Consider the following 18719-nt stretch of genomic DNA (forward strand, 5'->3'; position numbering starts at 1 on the left):
AACCACTACTCTTGTGAAAAAGCTTAATTTATAGGTCTTTTTTGCATGGTATAGAAGTAACCATATTAATAACCCATATATATAAATATATAAACTATATATAAGGGTGCTTGTACTTAATGAGTCTGGGATACAACAATGCACTCTTTACTTATTTTGGTATAATTTTTTTTATATTCGTGAATGTTATAGTTATATTTTATAAAATTTTAATAAATTTAGAATAATTTATAATATAGAAAACAATATTTAAACAGTTTATTTCACACTTATAATAAAATAGTTATACATGTAACATACTATTTAAACTCTGTTTTTAGTGTGTTAAATTTTTTTCGTAATTTTTAAAATTTTACAGAATAGTTTAAATACTATAACGTACGTGACCATAAAAAAAATTTAACTAAAAAATTATTTGGAATACTAAAATATATAAAAGTGCATCCATACATCATTTTAAGAGAATATATTATAAAAATTTTATATATGTATATATAACATGTAACACCGAAAGTTGAATATGATCACATGTTTTCATTTAATAATCCAAAAATAAAGAGAAAAAAAAAGTCTCACTCTTACACACCCAAAAACACAGCCATTAATTATAGTTTTGCCCTAAAAAAAAGATATGCAAGACTTTCGTGATATATGGCCAATATTACACACACATATATATAAATATATCTTTTGTAATTTCTTATAGTAATCATCAAAGTTGATTCATTAGTTATTTCAAGGAAAATCCAAAAGTTTTATACCATGTATATATTTATAAATATAAATATATATATATGTGTACATCATGTATATTAATTTGTGGGGCTACATATTAATTAATACATATATATATGTAATATTAAATTCTCACCCTAGGTTGCGTGAACAGTAATTAACTATGAAAAATTCAAATATATTTATAAAAAATAAATTAGATTATTAAATTCTATTGCAATTAATTCTAAGAAAGCTACTATGGATATATGGTAGTTTTTACTTCTAAACTTTAGCTTCAATGCTTTATTTTCTTTATTGGGTCTTCCCTAAAGTGACCTAAAATATCATTAAAATTATATATATAATAATATATATAAAAATATAAATACATATATATATATATACACACCAAGACACGCATGATCAAGTAATTTTATATTTATTGACCAAATATATAATGTTGGTAACTATAACATATATATAAATTTATTTATATATATATATAACTTGATCAATAAATCAACAATAAATTATTATTAACTTATGAGAGAAGAAAAAAAATATTAAAAAATAAGTACTCCACAAAGAAAGAAATTAGCTTAATTAGATGAAATTAATTAACCCAACTATTAATACAAGAGGTTACAATAATAATGAAAAAAAGTGAAAAGATTCCAACTTCTTGAAATCTCAAACAAAAGCATATATAATATCTGCAATTATGAAAATTAATTATTGAGAAAACCCTAATTAATTCAACAAGGGCCACAGCTTCCTTTTATTAATCTTTTCATTAATTTTCTCTAAAAAGAAGCTGTGTACACTTATTGTCACCACCATGAAAATACAAACATATATATAAATATATATAAATAGATATAGTATTAATTATAATTAATATAATTAGCTAGGGTTAGAACAATATAGGAGACAACTCCATCAACTCCTCCACTTGACTAGCCGTTGTAGCATTACTAGTTGTACTTGTTTCATCCAATAGCCATTTCTCAAGAAAAGACAATGGAGGCTTATTATTATGATTATTATTATGATCATCATCATGATCATGATTATGATCGTGATTATGATTAATCTTTTCTTTTCGATCGTGATCATAATCATGGTAATCATGATTATGATCCATATGAGTTGTTGAAGATCGGTCCCACGAAGAAATATTATTATTATTATTACTAATAATAATATTATTCACATTATTTTCAAATGACAAAATAGACTCGAACTCTTCATGAGATACCAAATCACCACTGCCGCCACCACCTCCACCACCATTTGTTAGTAGTACCTGTTGCTCGGTTTTTATCCCGTTGTTGCTTGGAGGTACTAATATGCTATTGTTGTTATTAGTACTTTTTGGAGAAGATCTCATCCAACCTTCTAGTAAACGAGATATGTTCTCGGTACTAGAAGCATAAATTGTAGAAGAAGATGATGATGAGGATTGCTTCAGGCTCAGATTATTATCTGATGACCCTCTCCCGCTCCCGCTCCCGCTCCCACCCCCACCTCCTCCACCACTACTCCCACCACCATGACTCGTGGAAGTAGTTGGAGGAGGTGGAGGCGGAGGAGGAGGGGGAGTTTTGTTAGATAGAAAGCGATGAGATGATGATGTTGTTGTTGAGTGATCATGAGACATATTAATATCATTATTAGGTTCCAAAGCTGAGTGAAACTTCTTGAGCTTCTTCTTCAAATGAGTGTTCCAATAATTCTTTATATCATTATCTGTTCTTTGTGGTAGGTATGAAGCTATGGATGCCCATCTATATATAAACATAAAAAAAACAAAATTAATTTTTTTCGCTAAATAATTTAGACATCGATTCTAATAAGTCAAGATATATAAATTTTAGACATCAATTCTAATAATATGTCATCATACGACGATGATTATTATTAGTAATAAAAACCCGAGATTAAGACATCGATTAGCCAATGAAAAATAAGTTTCTTATTTCGATCGATATATCAAAAATCATAAAAGAAGAAGATGAATTAATAACATTATTAATATCTATATATCTATATATTTATATAAAGAAGAACAGTTCGAAGAATTTATTACTTGTTACCCAATAAAGCTTGCAAATGAATAATCATTCCTTCTTCATGAGGAGTGAAATTCCCTCTCTTGATTCCTGGTCTCAGATAATTTGTCCATCTAAGTCTACAACTCTTACTACATCTCATCAAACCTATTTAACCATAAAAACAAAAACCCTAAATAATTAAGTAATAAAATTATGATCATATTCATATATAATACAAACAAACACATAAATAATTAATATTAATATTAATTATAATTAATTAACCTGTGTTGGTGGGAACTGATCTCCAATTTCCAGGACCATGTTCTTGGATGTAAGAAACAAGAATGATGTCTTCTTCAGGGGTCCATGGACCTTTCTTAATGCCAACCTTATCACAACAAGGAGGCCTTCCCATGGCAACTCCTCTCTCTGATCTATAGCCCTAGATTAACCTAGCTATTATATGTATATTTTCTTTTCTATTTTCCCAACACCCAAACACTATACTACTATACTGAAATGATATATATTATTATACTATATGTGTGTGTGTGTTTGGTTTCTATTTCCATCTCTCTCTCTCTATCTTTAATTTTCTATATTGACCTTTAATTTCATCATCATCATCAAATAGTGCTGTCATCAACATGTGATTTATGATCTTTTATATATATTTATATGTGTATATTTATATACACTTGGTGACTATAAATGAGGTAGATAAGGACACTTTTCTTTATTAATAATATATATGTATAAATAACTGTATAAGTATTTTAAAGTTTTAAGTTTATAAGTATTATAAATTTAATATTTTTTAGTAACATAATAAGTATTCAATGTTTGTAAAACTGTATTTTTTTCTCTAATTTCGATGTCAGTACAATTTCTGTTATTATCTTAAATATGAGATATATAAGGTTCAGATTCTATATTATTGGGTGTAAACAAAAACATGTATTGTGAGTTACTTTTAATTTTTCTTTTAATAAATTCAAAATGAAATATGTACAAATCATAAAATTAGAAAAAATTATATTTTTATAAATTTAAATATTGAATTTATGCTGGTTACAAATTCAAAACTTTAAATTCTTATCACTATTTACCCTATATATAATCTACCTTGGATGACTCATCAATTAATTAATATTTCATTTTTTTACCTCTCTCTTATTAATATTTATTAGTTGATAAATATATGTATAGTACTTTTTTTGATGAAGATCAGCTCAGCAAATTTATACATAGGTTTTTAATTAAATGATGTCCCACATTAGGGCCACACTATTGTCCTTTTCATTACTAAAATTATTTAACATGCAAAATAATTATTTATTGCAATAAATTTGATGTTATAGCTCACTACTACATATATAGTTTTGATGTTATTAGTCAAAAACTGTGGTAAAAGATATTAGATTATTCCATAATTAAATTGATTAGGCATTTGTGTGTATTTTAGTATTAGTAAAACATTAATTGTGGTTTTTGTTATAAACAAACACTAATTATAAGTTTGATTTTATGTATTTAGGTTTCAAATTATGATTGATTATTGTCATCTTATTATTAATCTAATCAATAATCAAATGGACGTGGATTGAATATAATTCACAAAATAAATTTGAAAATATATAGAAAAATTATTGAATTAATGAACAAATAATGTCGAAAGGCAATTCATCTTCAAACGAGACAACATATTTTTTATATGGACTACTAATCATAAACATAATAAATCCAAGGAATTATGAATAATTATACTCAACAAAGATTTTCATCTTTTTGTACAAGACAAAATCAAAACCCTATCTGATCTATGTACATATGAAGTCAATATAGAAAAACAAAAGTCATAATTAATTAGTACACAACAAAATTTATAATTAAAAGTAAACAAATTGTGACTAATTATACATCATTCTTATATTATGATTAAAAAGTCTGTGGCTAAAAGTATTAGTCACAAAAATTATAATTTGTTGTGACTAAATGTATTTTTAGTCACGATAGTCACAATACTTGTTGTGACTAAAATTAAATTAGGGACAACTTGTAATTAAACACTATGTTTTAGTCACAAATAACACTTTGTACTGTGATTAAAAGTCACATGTAATCACAAAAAAATTATGTTGTGACTAAAAGGTTGTCACTAAAAGTAGCTATTTTTTTGTAGTGGTACTTAGAGAAGTCAAGGGTATCAGTGGTATGTTCCAGCAATGTCACAATGTGTCATCCATTATTATTCATGTAACTGAATATGAGTTTTTACATATTTTAATTTAATAATTCTATAAAAAAAATTGCTAATTAATTAGAAGTAAAAATGGTAGCTCATTCCACTACTACAAAATGACCATTTAGCTTCAGTTATTATTTAGTTTCGGTTTTGATAAAATTCGCAACTAAAGGTAAAGCAAAGGGGGTTGAAAAAAATTAATGGCAAAAGGGACTCCGACTTCGTTTATTTGGCTAATAACTGAAACCATAGGGGCATACATATGTGGATCTACAACTCTTATGGCTTCTACTATTAGGCAAATAACTGAAGCCATATATATGTAATTTTTTTATTTCTTTTTCAGTTGGAAAATGATTAATATGAAAAGAGAGTCTGATTCAACACAAATAGTCCAGAATGATATTAACAGTCCATAATAATATTAACACAAATAATTTTTTCCTTAAAAAAAACTATTTGTAAAGAAGAAAAAAAAATGGTGAGAAAAATAAAGAGAGAAAGAGAGAGAGGGTAAAAGAAGAAAGAAAAAAACCAATACCTTCAGGCGGTGGGGCAACCGACAATGGTGGGAAAGAGCGAGATAGAGAGAGAGATTGTTAGGTCTTAACCGAGGTTTTTGGCAACCAATTAAATGAGATAATGATGAGAGCTTTAGAATAATTAATGCAGGTAGTTTTTACGTGGTTCGGACATTAATGAGCCGTAATCTACGAGTCTTTTTTATTTATGAGAGTTCTTATACAGATAATGTTCTTGGTGAGTTCTCTGTCTCTGGCTTTTTTTTTTCGATCCCCCCTTTTCCATTTTGTTCAGGGGTATTTATAGAGTTTGGTAAGGATCACTAAAAAGGGATCACTTGTCTTTGAGTGCCAGCCATGCATGTATGTGCACAAGTTCCTAAGGGATGTAAAATACGGTATACATGACCTATGCTGTAGGTATCGTAGGGATTAGGTGAGAGTAATCTTTATCCTTTCTTGATTGATGTGATTTTTCATAATGAAGTCGTTACTAGACCCCTTGATTATCGTGTAATCGCCGTAAACGAAGCTTACGCCAACTGTCATGTCCTCTTATGGGCATTTTAAGACGTTTCCTTGCATGCCACATTAAATACTAAGTGACCGTTCGAACAGGTTCTCCCTCTCCCGTAGATGCTTTGCTATATCTCTAACTCTCGGAGAGGAGAGACATGCTTTATATGCTTCTCCGGGAGCTCACTTCCTGAAGTGCACTTGCCCGTTTATATATAACTTAGCTAATTTCGTGGGTGAGAGGGCCTTGAGACCCACGTGTCACACAGTCGCAACCACATATTTTAGGAAGAATTCGAGGCAACACTAGGGTTTTAAGGGTTGTGAGGCGACTAGGTTACATATTGCTAGGGTTTTACAGGGATTCGTTACGGCTGAGGGAGCGAATTCGCTCGCTAAATTTGCTCTAAATGCTACTATAAGTACAATTTGGTAGCTTAAATAATATCCCGTTTGTAACATAAATACTATTATGACAATACTTTCTAGTTTTCGATCCCTTAGCTCATATAGAGACTAAATCTCCTCCAAATTAATAAAATTATCTGGTAGTAATATTGAACACCATCACGGATAGGAAGGAAAGCCCTAAAATATTATGTTTGTAATTGTGGGTAATTATGTGATATCTTTCCATGTTGGGGTCACGTGACAGACCATGTATCGTCCACCAAAGATAGGAACTTTTCATGCTCGTTTCTCTTTATTATTCCTCTTTTTAATTAATTTCTTTTTTTTATATATTATATATTTATTATAGCTTGTGATATTATTGATGAATAATTGTGAACCCAATAATTAGGTGGCTATTTAATTATTATTATTTATATAAATATATTTCATTTCATGTAAAAGTGACCCTATTATTAATTTCTTCTTCTATTTCAAAACTTATTGATATTTAGATATATAGTAATGGAAGAGTAATATATTTAATGTGAAACGATGACTTTATTTGTACTATGTATGTTTACTAGTTCAAATTAATTAATACTTCCACTCAAGAAATAATAATAATAATAATAATAATAATGACAAATATAAGTTAATTTTAAATTTTTGAATATATACTTTCATGAGTATTAATGTATTTCAATTTTTTTTTACATTGCTTTACGAGGGCTTAATTATTATAAAAAAAATTTATGTTTATTTTAATGAAAAATTATATTCACTTTCTAGTAAATTTATTTAATTTTTTTTAAGAATTTAAACGTTACAAAAAAGATTTATCAATTTTTTTTTTTTTACTATTTTAATATATGATTATCAAATAGAAATTAATATTTTTAAGTTAGCGTTGTCTTTGAGTGTGTACAAACGTCGTTAAAAACAATATGACGTCACTAATTTACTCACTAATAACAATGCAATAATTTTAAGACATTTTTTAGTAAGAAAAAATTAAAGCTTGTTAATTACCAATAATATATTGAATAATATATATATATATATATCAAGATCATCAATTGATGTTTTTTTATTTTATAAATTATAAAATATTGATTATATTCTCCTACTTAATTAATCTTTAGATAGATTTACTTATGAAAGTAATATATTCAAAAATTTAAAATTAACTTAAAATTATATTTTATTTTATAGTAAAAGAAGTAAGGCATGTAGCTTAGAGAAATAGAGTATGTGATTGAAATTGCCAAAAATGGATCAATAGCATTACTCTTTTATTTGCTCCTTTATTTTTAAAAGTTTTAAAAAAGAAAATAAAGTAACAATAAAACTATATATTATGATTTATTTTCTTTCTTTTTTTAATCATGATCATTATGTTTGCTCGAAGTAGTTAGTTGTAATTTGTAAATAGCCCTACTAGTGTTTTTGTACCATAAAAGATAAGATAAGGTAAGAAATGAGTGTTAAAATATGGTAAATATTATTTTAGGTCATGTCTTTTATAAAAATTATTAATTAGATTCTTATTTTGTTAAATGATCATTTAAATTTTTTATTTTTTAAAATAGTACAAAATAAAACTTAAACTTAATTTTTTGTGAAATTAAAACACTACAAAAAAATCTTACTTTTAGTTACAACAAAATTTGTGACTAAAAGTAAAAAAGTTATGACTATTGTAAATTATCATTTTAGTGTTGTGACTAAAATGTATGTGGCGAAAGGTATTAGTCACACAAATCACAATTTGTTGTGACTATATGTATTTTTAGTCACAATACTTGTTGTGACTAAAACTAAATTATTAATAATTTGTATCTAAATGCTATGTTTAGTCAGAAATAACTTTTTGTTGTGATTAAAAGTCACATTTAATTACAAACAATTTATGTTGTGACTAAAAAATTGTCACTAAATATTAAATTCAGAGTCTATTTTGTACAAATTAAAAAACACAGGATCTGAATTGTCATTTAATAAAGCAGGGAGTCTAATCGATAATTTTTACAAAATACATAATTTAAAATAGTATTTATTACCTAAAATCGATGCCATTCTACTCAAATATTTATGCAAAAGTAGCCAAAAATAACACTTCTCTTCCATATAAGCCCTACAAATATCTCTTTCTTTCTTTTGAAAAATCGATCCTCTATTTCTAAAAAGCAATTTTTACTAGAAAGTGACTAGAGAATTACTAGAAATAGAGAAATTTCATATCAAAGAAAAGACATATGTGAGAAAGTAACAAGAGAATTAGTAAATTGTAATTTTACTTCTATACTTATTACCATACCACAAATGGCAGATATATTTGAGGAAATTATAAACTTTTGGGGTTTTTATACTTTTGTGTAAAAATATTGTTTTTATTTCAAAAAGGTTATTTTATGAAAAAATAAAAAACAATTAAAAATATAAGAAAATGAGGTAAGGGTAATCGAAGGGGTAACTAGTTACCATAATAGCATAACCAGTTACCATAAAAGGATAATTAGGTACCTTATGCTGTTTTTTTTATATTTTTTAATTTTTTTTTTCTAAAATTTTCCCATAGTCATGATTTTACAAACATATACTTTAAAAACCATAAAAATAAAAATTCCGGTATATTTTCATTTTCTATCAACTCAATTTTTTATTTTATTTTTTTTTAATTTTTTTAATGAAACTATTTATATTAGATTCCAATACCAAACACCCTTAATTTTGCCAACTATGATAGTACAAATACAAAGAACCGTTCTGTAAAACCAAGCATATATAATCCAGAACTAGTCAGAATAATATTGGACCACTTATAATTATAAATCAGAACATTGGATAATCTTAGATGAAGAAGAAGAAGAAGAAGAAGAAGAGGACATACACTAAAAAATGAAGACATTAAAACCCTACCTTTTTTTATTACCAACTCAAAGTACTTAATATTTATTATTATTCTAAATGTTACAAAGTACTGAAAGTGAAATTTGCATAAGAAAGAAAGAAAATAGATGACCAAATATGTTATTATTTTGATCAACTCAAAAAATAAAGTGTATGTATGCATGTTTGTACTATGTTTGTTTTGATAATTAAAAGCACACCAAAGAAAAAGTAATTAGTACATTATTATTATGCAGACTAGCTTAGGTTACTTCTTTACTCATTACTGGTCCAAAACCAAGATATGCAAAAAGGTCAATGATACCTTAAGGGAAGTGTACATTTTATTAATCATTTTCACAATGAGTTGGTGAAGAGTTTAATGATATTCTTTTGATGATTTATTTTTGAAAATTAAACCCCATTTTCAGAATGAACTTGTTTCGTTTCATAGCTCGGAATAAATTTTCGTATAATTCGTGAAGAAGATACCTTCATCGTCGATCTGATAAAAATTGTCTCTAAAGGTGTGTCAAATAAAAATTTAGTCACGAAAACTATTGCTATTATAGAAGGCGAAGCTATATAAATAAAATTGAATGAGGCGATTATATATTTTTATGTTATGTGAAGACTTTAAAATTTTAATAAAAAAATATAAGATTAGGTATTATAACATGTAAAATGTAAAATGTAAAATTATTGTATTAAATTAACTTTTATGAAATTATTGACATTAAGGTAAATATTATTTTAGACTTTGTGTTTTACAAAAGTTACTGATAAACTTTTTGTTTTGTTAAATGATAAATTTGATCCTGTATTTTTAAAATAGTACAAAATAATACACTTAACTAATTTTTTGTCAAAATAAAAATTAATAATTACCCAATTTAGAGTTGTTATGACAAAACTGAGTGTATTTTCTGCATCTATTCGTATTAGGAATTGTCTTCAAGTTGGTTATATAAAAAAATTATTGAAAATTGAGTTTATGGTACTATTTTGTACTATTTTGAAAATACATGGTACAATTTGTCATTTTATAAAATAGAGGGTCCAATTGATAACTTTTAGAAAATACAAGATCTAAAATATTATTAACCCTAAACATAATTGTTAGGGGGTTCAAATTCCAACAATGATATTTTATTTCTTTAAAAAAAATTTGTGGAATGTTGAACTTGTAACCTCCTTAAAATTTAAAAAGATTTTTATTACACTAAACAACCTTATTTATTAGGGTAACTACTATTTTAGACTTTATGTTTTGTAAAAGTTACCAATTGAACCATCTGTTTTGTTAAATGACAAAATGAACCCTATATTTTTTAAAATTGTACAAATAGGATCATGAACTGATTTTTTGTCAAAATAATATTTAAGAAAAATCTAATCTAAAGATGTTATGAAAAAACTGGTTACATTTTCTGTATCTATTCGTATTAGAAATTATCTTAAAGTTGGTTAATTATATTAAAAAATAAAATTATTGAAAATTAAGCCCAGGGTCTTATTTATACCATTTGAAAAATATATGATCCATTTTGTTATTTAACAAAACAGAAAGTCTAATTAGTAACTTTTACAAAATACAAGATCCAAAATAATATTTACCTTATTTATTATTATTTGACCAAAAAAATATTTATATAAATACCCAAAAAAAAAAATTATTTATACCCACACTATAATAATAATAATAATAATAATAATAATAATAATAATAATAATATAGTGTACTAAAATATTACATATAATAAAGTTTATGGGATGTGATGTGACAATAAAACAATAAAGCTCATCTAAAGTAATAGGAATAGTTAGATAAATATCATCAATTTTCACATTATTAGTTTACTTGTCAAAGAATTAGTATGATATACAATTATAGAGAGTTATACATACACATATACATACATACATTTAAAGATGACCAAGACTAACAACTACCAACTAAAAACAATGTGAAGAGGTTTCTTGACATAATAACATGAGTTGCCTCCTTATCAAAAACAAATTACATAATTTGCTTCAAAATATGAATTATTATTTATTATTTGAGGAGGCACTTTCAACATTGATTGATTTTTCCACAACCATAATTGTTGAGAAATTGCAAACTAAAATATGCACACATCATAATGCAAAAAAAAAGGACAAAACATAAATACCTAACAGCTATATCAAAATCTATTAACACCCTAATCTTAATTTGATCAACATAAGTACAAGATATTGTAATTGTCATTTATTTGCTATCTACTTTTATGTTTATCGAAAAATAAGCACCACACTCGAATTTATAGGTATTTTGTTTTTTGAAAATAAGCGTATTCATGCATCCGATTAAAGAACGTTAGACTTCTCGGTCATTACATAAGAGATCTTTCGGAACAGACGAGGTCGGAATAGATCCGTACAACTTGTGGGTAAAAGCCCAATTAGCCACATTATGGGCAACAAAATTACAAGTTCTACTGACATACATAAAATTACAGCAATTAAAAGCTTAATACAAAAAGAGACATAGTTCTCAAACGCCCAATGTGCCTCTGTCCCATTGAGAGATTGATAACTATCCTCGAGTCACTCTCCACCAAAATAAACTTAAAACCTAACTCTAGAGCCACCGAAACAGCTAAACAACAGGCCGTTGCTTCTCCACATAACACATCTAAAAAGCCCAACCGAGCCGTGTGAATCCGAATCACTTCACCCAGATGATTCCTTGCTACGACCGTTGTGCACATGCTTTCAAGGCCCACCCTCACATCACAGTTTAATTTTATCCAATCCTGAGGAGGAGGACTCTAAGACACCCTCGAGGTTGGAGTTGGGCAAGGCAAGAAAGCATCATGTAACTCTGCATAAGAAGTACAAATCTAGTCAATACATTTCAATACATCCGGAGGTGAGTTATTATGTAGCAAATAGTTGCGCACCTCTAGTTTTGACATTTGAAGAAATTATAATTTAAATTTAGTATACTATTATCCTATTTAGTTAAGTTTTGACTTATTTTTATAATTTGAATAAGTATTATATGAATATCTTTTTGTAATGAAAAGTAGTTCTCAAAGTATTTGGGTATTATTAAAAAAAAATATAAATTAGAAATTATGTAAATTATTTTAATTTTAAAAATAACTTTTCAAATTTTTTTTTTTGAAAAAAGTTACAAATTTTAACTTCTTTTATAAGGATTTTTAAATTAATAAAAAGATTTTTTATTTTTTATCCAAATAATCTTAGAATGATTTTTCTAATTTTAAAATTAAAAAAAAAAGCTTATAAAAGCTAAACTAAACATGGTCATAATGGAGTACATAATAATTATGGCAAATCTTCTCCCGTTTTTAAAAAAAATTTAATAATTGCACGAGTGCAGGGTACTTTTATACGTATACAAATTATTTTAAATCTTGTTTTTGATATTGTAAATTATTCATAATTTTTTAAAAACTAACAGCATGGCCACGATACACATCGCCATGTAAAAAAAAATTATGTTATAATTTTTTCAAATAACGAAAAGAGAAATGCCCCGCCGGTAGAGGCAAAAATGACCATCTTACAACTAGAGGTGAATTTGTCACCAATTTTGACAAAATACTCTTTTGATTACCCATTTAAGTTGCAGCAAACTTATATTATAAGAAAAAAAAAAATCCCATAAAATCACACTATAGCTCTCCATTGTTGTGGATAATTGTTCATCACACCAAATGGAACAAAGCATAAAACTTTACTGTTGGCCTTTTTCACCTAAACCGATCTTCAGCGCGACATGTATGAAGTTTCATGGTAAGATCTACGTGTTTTCGGATCATCAACAGAGCCAACTACAAAGCAAATTTAATAGATTTTCACTGATAGAAAATCATTTTACCAATTATGCCCATCGTCTGAAGGAAGCGGTTGACCAGACCGCGCATGCTCGCTCGCTGAGAAAGATGCATGACCAGCTATGATTTTTTCTCTGAATTCTGATCTGGATAAACATTAAAGTACCATATTTGTTAGTACCTGTTTGCACAGAAATTATAGTACCAGTTAAGTGAACAGAGAGTCTGTGATTCTTTAAATGTTGTAGGTTGCAATAAAATCAGAAACAATAAATAACCATATATCAATTGCTCCAAAACTATAGTTGATCATTATTGCAACTAGATGCACTTGATTTCAACACAATTCATCATGAGATCATGACATATTTAATAAATTAGAATTGATAGGTTGGGGTTCAATTTTGAATCCCACATGGGCTAATTTAACAAATGAGTAACTACTGAATGCTATAAAAGAAAGTGTTAGCTTTTTGACTTATTAAGTTAAATTCGCAAGAAAAAGATAGAATACAAAACAAGATGTTTATTTAATAGAGTTGTAAGTAAAATAGACCAACATGTGTTCGAAAGACTTGGCACCCACATAGCACCATTGCTCACAACAATGGAATATACATGATATTCCATTGATACACAACTACCTGTCAAAATGGATAGAGGGCTTATGGAATTTTGATTTAAATTTAGTTAAATATTTCCAACTATCTCTATAGTGAATGAAACTCAAAGTTTATAAAGATTAAGCAGGCTTAACTTTCCCAAATTGATACACTAACTACTGCATAGAGGGCTTATCGAATTTTGATTTAAATTTAGTTAAATATTTCCAACTATCCCTATAGTGAATGAAACTCAAAAGTTTATAAAGATTAAACATGCTTAACTTTCCCAAAGCGGTGTGAGATTGCACAAATTATCTGGAATTGGAATTTCCCTTACGAATCACAGCAAATAACCAAACAAAATCAACCTCTTATACACTCGTTAAGCTTGAAAATTGCATAATAGAAACTTTTATAAGATCCTAGATCACCAAGAAGTAAACTGTTTGAATAAGTAGTATTGAAACATTAAACTTGAAAACAAAAATTTACATTTGCAAACAACTAACCGGTAGAAAATCCCCAAACACAATCAAATTAGAAAAAGAGTTAAAATAAATGAATATTTTCCCAATCCTTTTAACAAATTCTAAAACAATACTCATCCTTCAATTCTTAACTTAGTTTACATGTCTACACTGAATAATGTATCAACATCACCACTAGATTCACTACAACTTGTGATTTAATAATTAATCCAAAGTCGAGACGAGAAGGAAATGGAAAAGAATATTTCACTATATCTATAGCTATAGCTATATGATTTCTTTCCGACTAAACAATTACTCTGACACTATGTTTGGTACGAGCGAAAAGTGGGGATGGAGAGGAGAGGTGAGAGAAGATAATAAATCCCTTTGTTTGGTAAGAGAGATTGAATGCGAGAAATGAGAGGTGAGAGGATAGCAAATCCACTCAAATTCCCAATTTGGAATCTCGCTAATTATAGAAGGATTGGAACTGTCCCTCTTCAATTATTATAAATTACATAAATACCCTCAAAAAATATTATTAAAAAATAATTATTTGAATAAAATAGTAATTTATAAATTAGTAATTATCTATTCTTCAATCACTCCATCCTTCCTACCAAACAACATAAAAGAATTATTACTTTCCTCTCTCTTCTTTATATTCTCCATCCTTCGCTAACTCTCCATCCATCTTACTCTCCCTCCTTCCTACCAAACATGGCCTAAAAGAGTTAACCAATGGGTATTGTCGCACTCTAGCGACAAAACCAACCGATCTACAAGAGTTAGAAACTGCAGTCCAATCTACCAATATGCAATACAAAAGATAGGAACATAAGTTGGATCATAGATCAGCATCCAACAACAACAACCGAACGAAGAGTAAGGAGCATAGTTGTGGCAGTGAGGAAGTGATTTGCAATGAATTTACGACATGAAAGAAGAAATCGTTCTAAGAATGTAGACGAAACTAAGTTTCGTTGTGTATCGGATAGTTAAGAAATTAGAAATGCAATAACAAGGTTAGCACTTAGAATTAGAAACTGCAACTTCATGACATATATTGAAAGAAAGAACAAAGCTTTTAATCTCACCTTTATTGCATCTTCTCCGTTTCTTTCTCTCGACATTATTGGCCTCGGATTCGCCTTTCACCCCACTTGTTGATTCATTAATCCTCAAAGGATGATACTTCAATAAGTTCAACTCTTCTTTGGCAGTATCAAACCTCTTCTTCTCATCATTCTACCTCAAAATGAAACCGAAAAGGAAAAAATCCATCACACTAATCTTTACATTTCGCCACATAGAGATAGCAATATCATAAATCTCAAAACTTACATAAGCTTTTTCGAAACCACGAATTTGTTGCCTGCAAAGCTTGAGCTCCATATCCATTGCATGGACTCGAGACTCAACTGGCACAACATTCTGCTCCACTATCTGCTTGTGCCTTCCCCGAACCACTTCTGGCTGCCATACATTCAAAGCCACAGATGCTTGCCTGAATGAATCAAAATATCCAAAAACCAAAACTTGAAGAATAGAAAAACAAAAAATAGTCATTAGCAAAATTAATAATCATGTTTGATCACACAAGCAACTAAAAATTACACTATGCGACCATAAAAAGATTATTATAGTCACAATTTTATTAATGGGAATTTAAGGTGTTTGTTTATGTGGTTCCAATGAACCAACATTAAATTTAAAATGTCAGCTAATCAATAATGCTATTCTGTATTGGAAATTTACAAAAAATAATTTTGTAAAAGTAGTCATTATCAAAAAATTATTAGCAAAATAACCATGTTTAATCACACAAGCAACTAAAAATTACACTATGCTAAAGATCATTATAAATTTACATTTTCATTAATCGAAATTTAAGGTGTTTGTTTACATTGTTCCTATGAACTAACATTCAATTTTGAAACATCAGCTAATCAATCGTATCCTATATCACCTAAAATACTATTCTATATTAGATTTTTATTGCCTTTGTTATCAAATTACCGATTATACCTTTACATACATAGTTACAGTTCTAAAACGGAGATTCATTGAATCGAATAACGATCATAACAAATGGTCGCATAGTCTAAATTCAATATAGTTATTTCGCTAATTTAACATTTTGATGTTGTTAGTTTGGCAAATTTTTCGAAAAACAACCATTACCTAATATTGCTGTCAAATTTCCGATTATACCTTTACATACATGATTAGTGAAAATCTCATGTTCGGTTCTGAAACGGAGATTCATTGAATCGAATAACGACCCTAACGAATGGTCGCACAGTCTAAATTCAATGTAGTTATTTCTCTAATTTAACATTTTCATATTGTTAGTTTGGCAAATTTTCCAAAAAGAAAAAAAAAACACCATTACCTAATTTTGCTCAAACTTGATAACTCAACAATGGTTGCTTTCATCTTTTCTTGCTCCTCCACCAAACGATTCTTCAATTTCTTAATCCTTTTCAAATGTTCAGCAATTTGGCTCTCTTTTCTCAACATTTCCCTTCTGTGAGCAGCTTTCTTCTTCTCTCTTTCCCTCTCAAACCTAAAACCCTAAAATATTATCAGAAAAAGGCAATAGAGAGAATCCTAAAACTGATTACAGAGCTTCTTACTTACCTGAATTTGTACAATGACTTGGAGGAGAGCAATGGAGATCGGTAACGGTCGAGGGAGAAATCGGAGGAGAGAACATGGGACCAGAGATCGTCGTCGGAAGATAATCGGCGAAAGCGTGTGGAGGTGATTGAAAGGCGACATAGATCTTTGAAGCTTAAAGATTGAGTCTTTATAGTTATACCTAGCTCGAGAATTCTTCGCCATAGCTCGTCTGGTAGTGCCGCCGCCGACGACATCTCCGGTTAGGAGTGGTGTCGTTGATTTTCAGTATACCCCAAATTTGATAAAAAGTTTCAATTTTTATTTTCTTCTCATTAAAAAAGTTTCAATTTTTCTATTTTTTTTTTAAAAAAAAAAGTTTCAATTTTTAATTTGGGGAGGTAAAATGGGGTGGTTCTATGTGCACAAAAATGAGTATATTAATTTAATATAATAATTTTTATAAATATCGTTAATTAAATTATAAAATATCATATTTATTATTTAAGTTATAGGTGCACATCGAATAGATTTTAACGGGTTTTGGGCTTGGGTCGATCATGTATGGGTTGGGTCGGGTTTACGTGGGTTGGGATTAGGTTTCAGGCTAACATGGGAATCTCACAATTATTCTAAGATTGGATGGATAGGCAGATTGGAATTCTAAGGACTCAACATGAGGCAATTAATAATCGATCTAGGCAGGCGACCGAACGGATAAGGAAATTTAATCAACAAGTTGGGCGGCAGCTGCGTGAAAATGCTCCACTTATTAGAATTCCCAACAAGGGGAAAGGGCCTTATGTTTCGACTAGACAACATAATGGGCTGGAGTAGCGCACAACAACTTACGTTCAACAAACTCAGTAGGCCGCGACATCGAATCCAAGATCATAAAATCCCACTGTAGGCCAAATGGTAGACGACCAAGTACTTATCTTGGGCAAAACATCTGAAACTTCCTTCCTCAACCTAATGCAGTGAACCAGCTGACTAGGGGAACTCGAGGACCTATAGTTATTTATGAACAAAATGGGTAAGTTCAGTACTATCAACAACAAGGTCTGGCCACAATACAAATCAATCACTCATTCTCAAGTAATAACAAAGATGAAGCAGACAGTGTAACCCGCGCCCAGCGTTGTTGTGCCCGTAGAGAAGTTCCTCCAAACAATGCTAATTCTACGAGGAGGCCCCACGACCAATCAGTTTTTGATAGAATGGGACCCCAAGTGGGTGATCTCAGGAATACCTTGAACCAAAGGAGAGAAAAGCGGGACGAGACGATTTCTCCTTATGTTCAACCAATTAATTTGGATACTTACGTGCTAGTATGAGCTCTAGGGCGTCAACAAGTGACATAGATTAGGCAACAGGTAGGTCAAGTTGATCCATGGATGCAAGCCCAAATAAATAATCTTAAGAGCCTAGCACAAAGCCTAACGTATCCAAAACTCCCCTACCTAGAACTCATTTGGACACGAAGATCACCTTTCTTTACTCGAATAAATGAACTCGACCTTCCGCACAAGTTCAAAATGCCCACATGGAAAATGTATATGGGCAAAGAAGATTCCCTATCTCATATCAAGTATTTTGCAATGCAAATAGATATACAAGAAGTGTGGTTATGTTTGTTATAGAATCTTTCCAGCCACCTTAGCGGAGCCCGCCCATCAGTGGTACTGAATACAAAATACAAAATAATTAACTTATGCACAAATAGACTCTCTCTTATTATATGTCGCAAGCTTGATGTATTCCACCTTCTAACTGAATCTTGCTGAAACTTCAAGTGATCAAACTCCCTTTGATCTCCTTGAAGAGTGATTGTTT

At 29.0% G+C, this 18719-nt stretch overlaps 2 protein-coding genes across 3 annotated transcripts; both read right to left on the minus strand.

Moving 5' to 3' along the window:
- Window positions 1–1300: 1300 nt before the first annotated feature.
- Window positions 1301–3414, minus strand: LOC115721852 (transcription factor MYB60). Its single transcript, XM_030650938.2, has 3 exons — window positions 3057–3414; window positions 2807–2936; window positions 1301–2504 (listed from the first exon to the last, which is right to left on the minus strand). The coding sequence occupies exons 1-3, from the start codon at window positions 3187–3189 to the stop codon at window positions 1631–1633; spliced, it is 1137 nt and encodes a 378-aa protein (XP_030506798.2). The 5' UTR covers window positions 3190–3414; the 3' UTR covers window positions 1301–1630.
- A 9526-nt stretch (window positions 3415–12940) lies between these two features.
- LOC115724053 (F-box protein SKIP24) lies at window positions 12941–17231 on the minus strand. Of its 2 annotated transcripts, none has more exons than XM_030653505.2 (5): window positions 16905–17231; window positions 16657–16830; window positions 15606–15768; window positions 15359–15509; window positions 12941–13367 (listed from the first exon to the last, which is right to left on the minus strand). In XM_030653505.2, exons 1-5 carry the CDS (start codon window positions 17138–17140, stop codon window positions 13234–13236), a joined length of 858 nt encoding a protein of 285 aa, XP_030509365.2. In that variant the 5' UTR covers window positions 17141–17231; the 3' UTR covers window positions 12941–13233. The 2 variants fall into 2 exon arrangements, with proteins under 2 accessions (XP_030509365.2, XP_030509366.2); XM_030653506.2 differs by having other exon boundaries at window positions 12941–13332; window positions 16905–17227.
- Between the last annotated feature and the right edge of the window lie 1488 nt (window positions 17232–18719).

Source organism: Cannabis sativa, chromosome 9 (assembly GCF_029168945.1).
Source record: "Cannabis sativa cultivar Pink pepper isolate KNU-18-1 chromosome 9, ASM2916894v1, whole genome shotgun sequence".
In the NCBI taxonomy this organism is placed as follows: Eukaryota; Viridiplantae; Streptophyta; class Magnoliopsida; order Rosales; family Cannabaceae; genus Cannabis; species Cannabis sativa.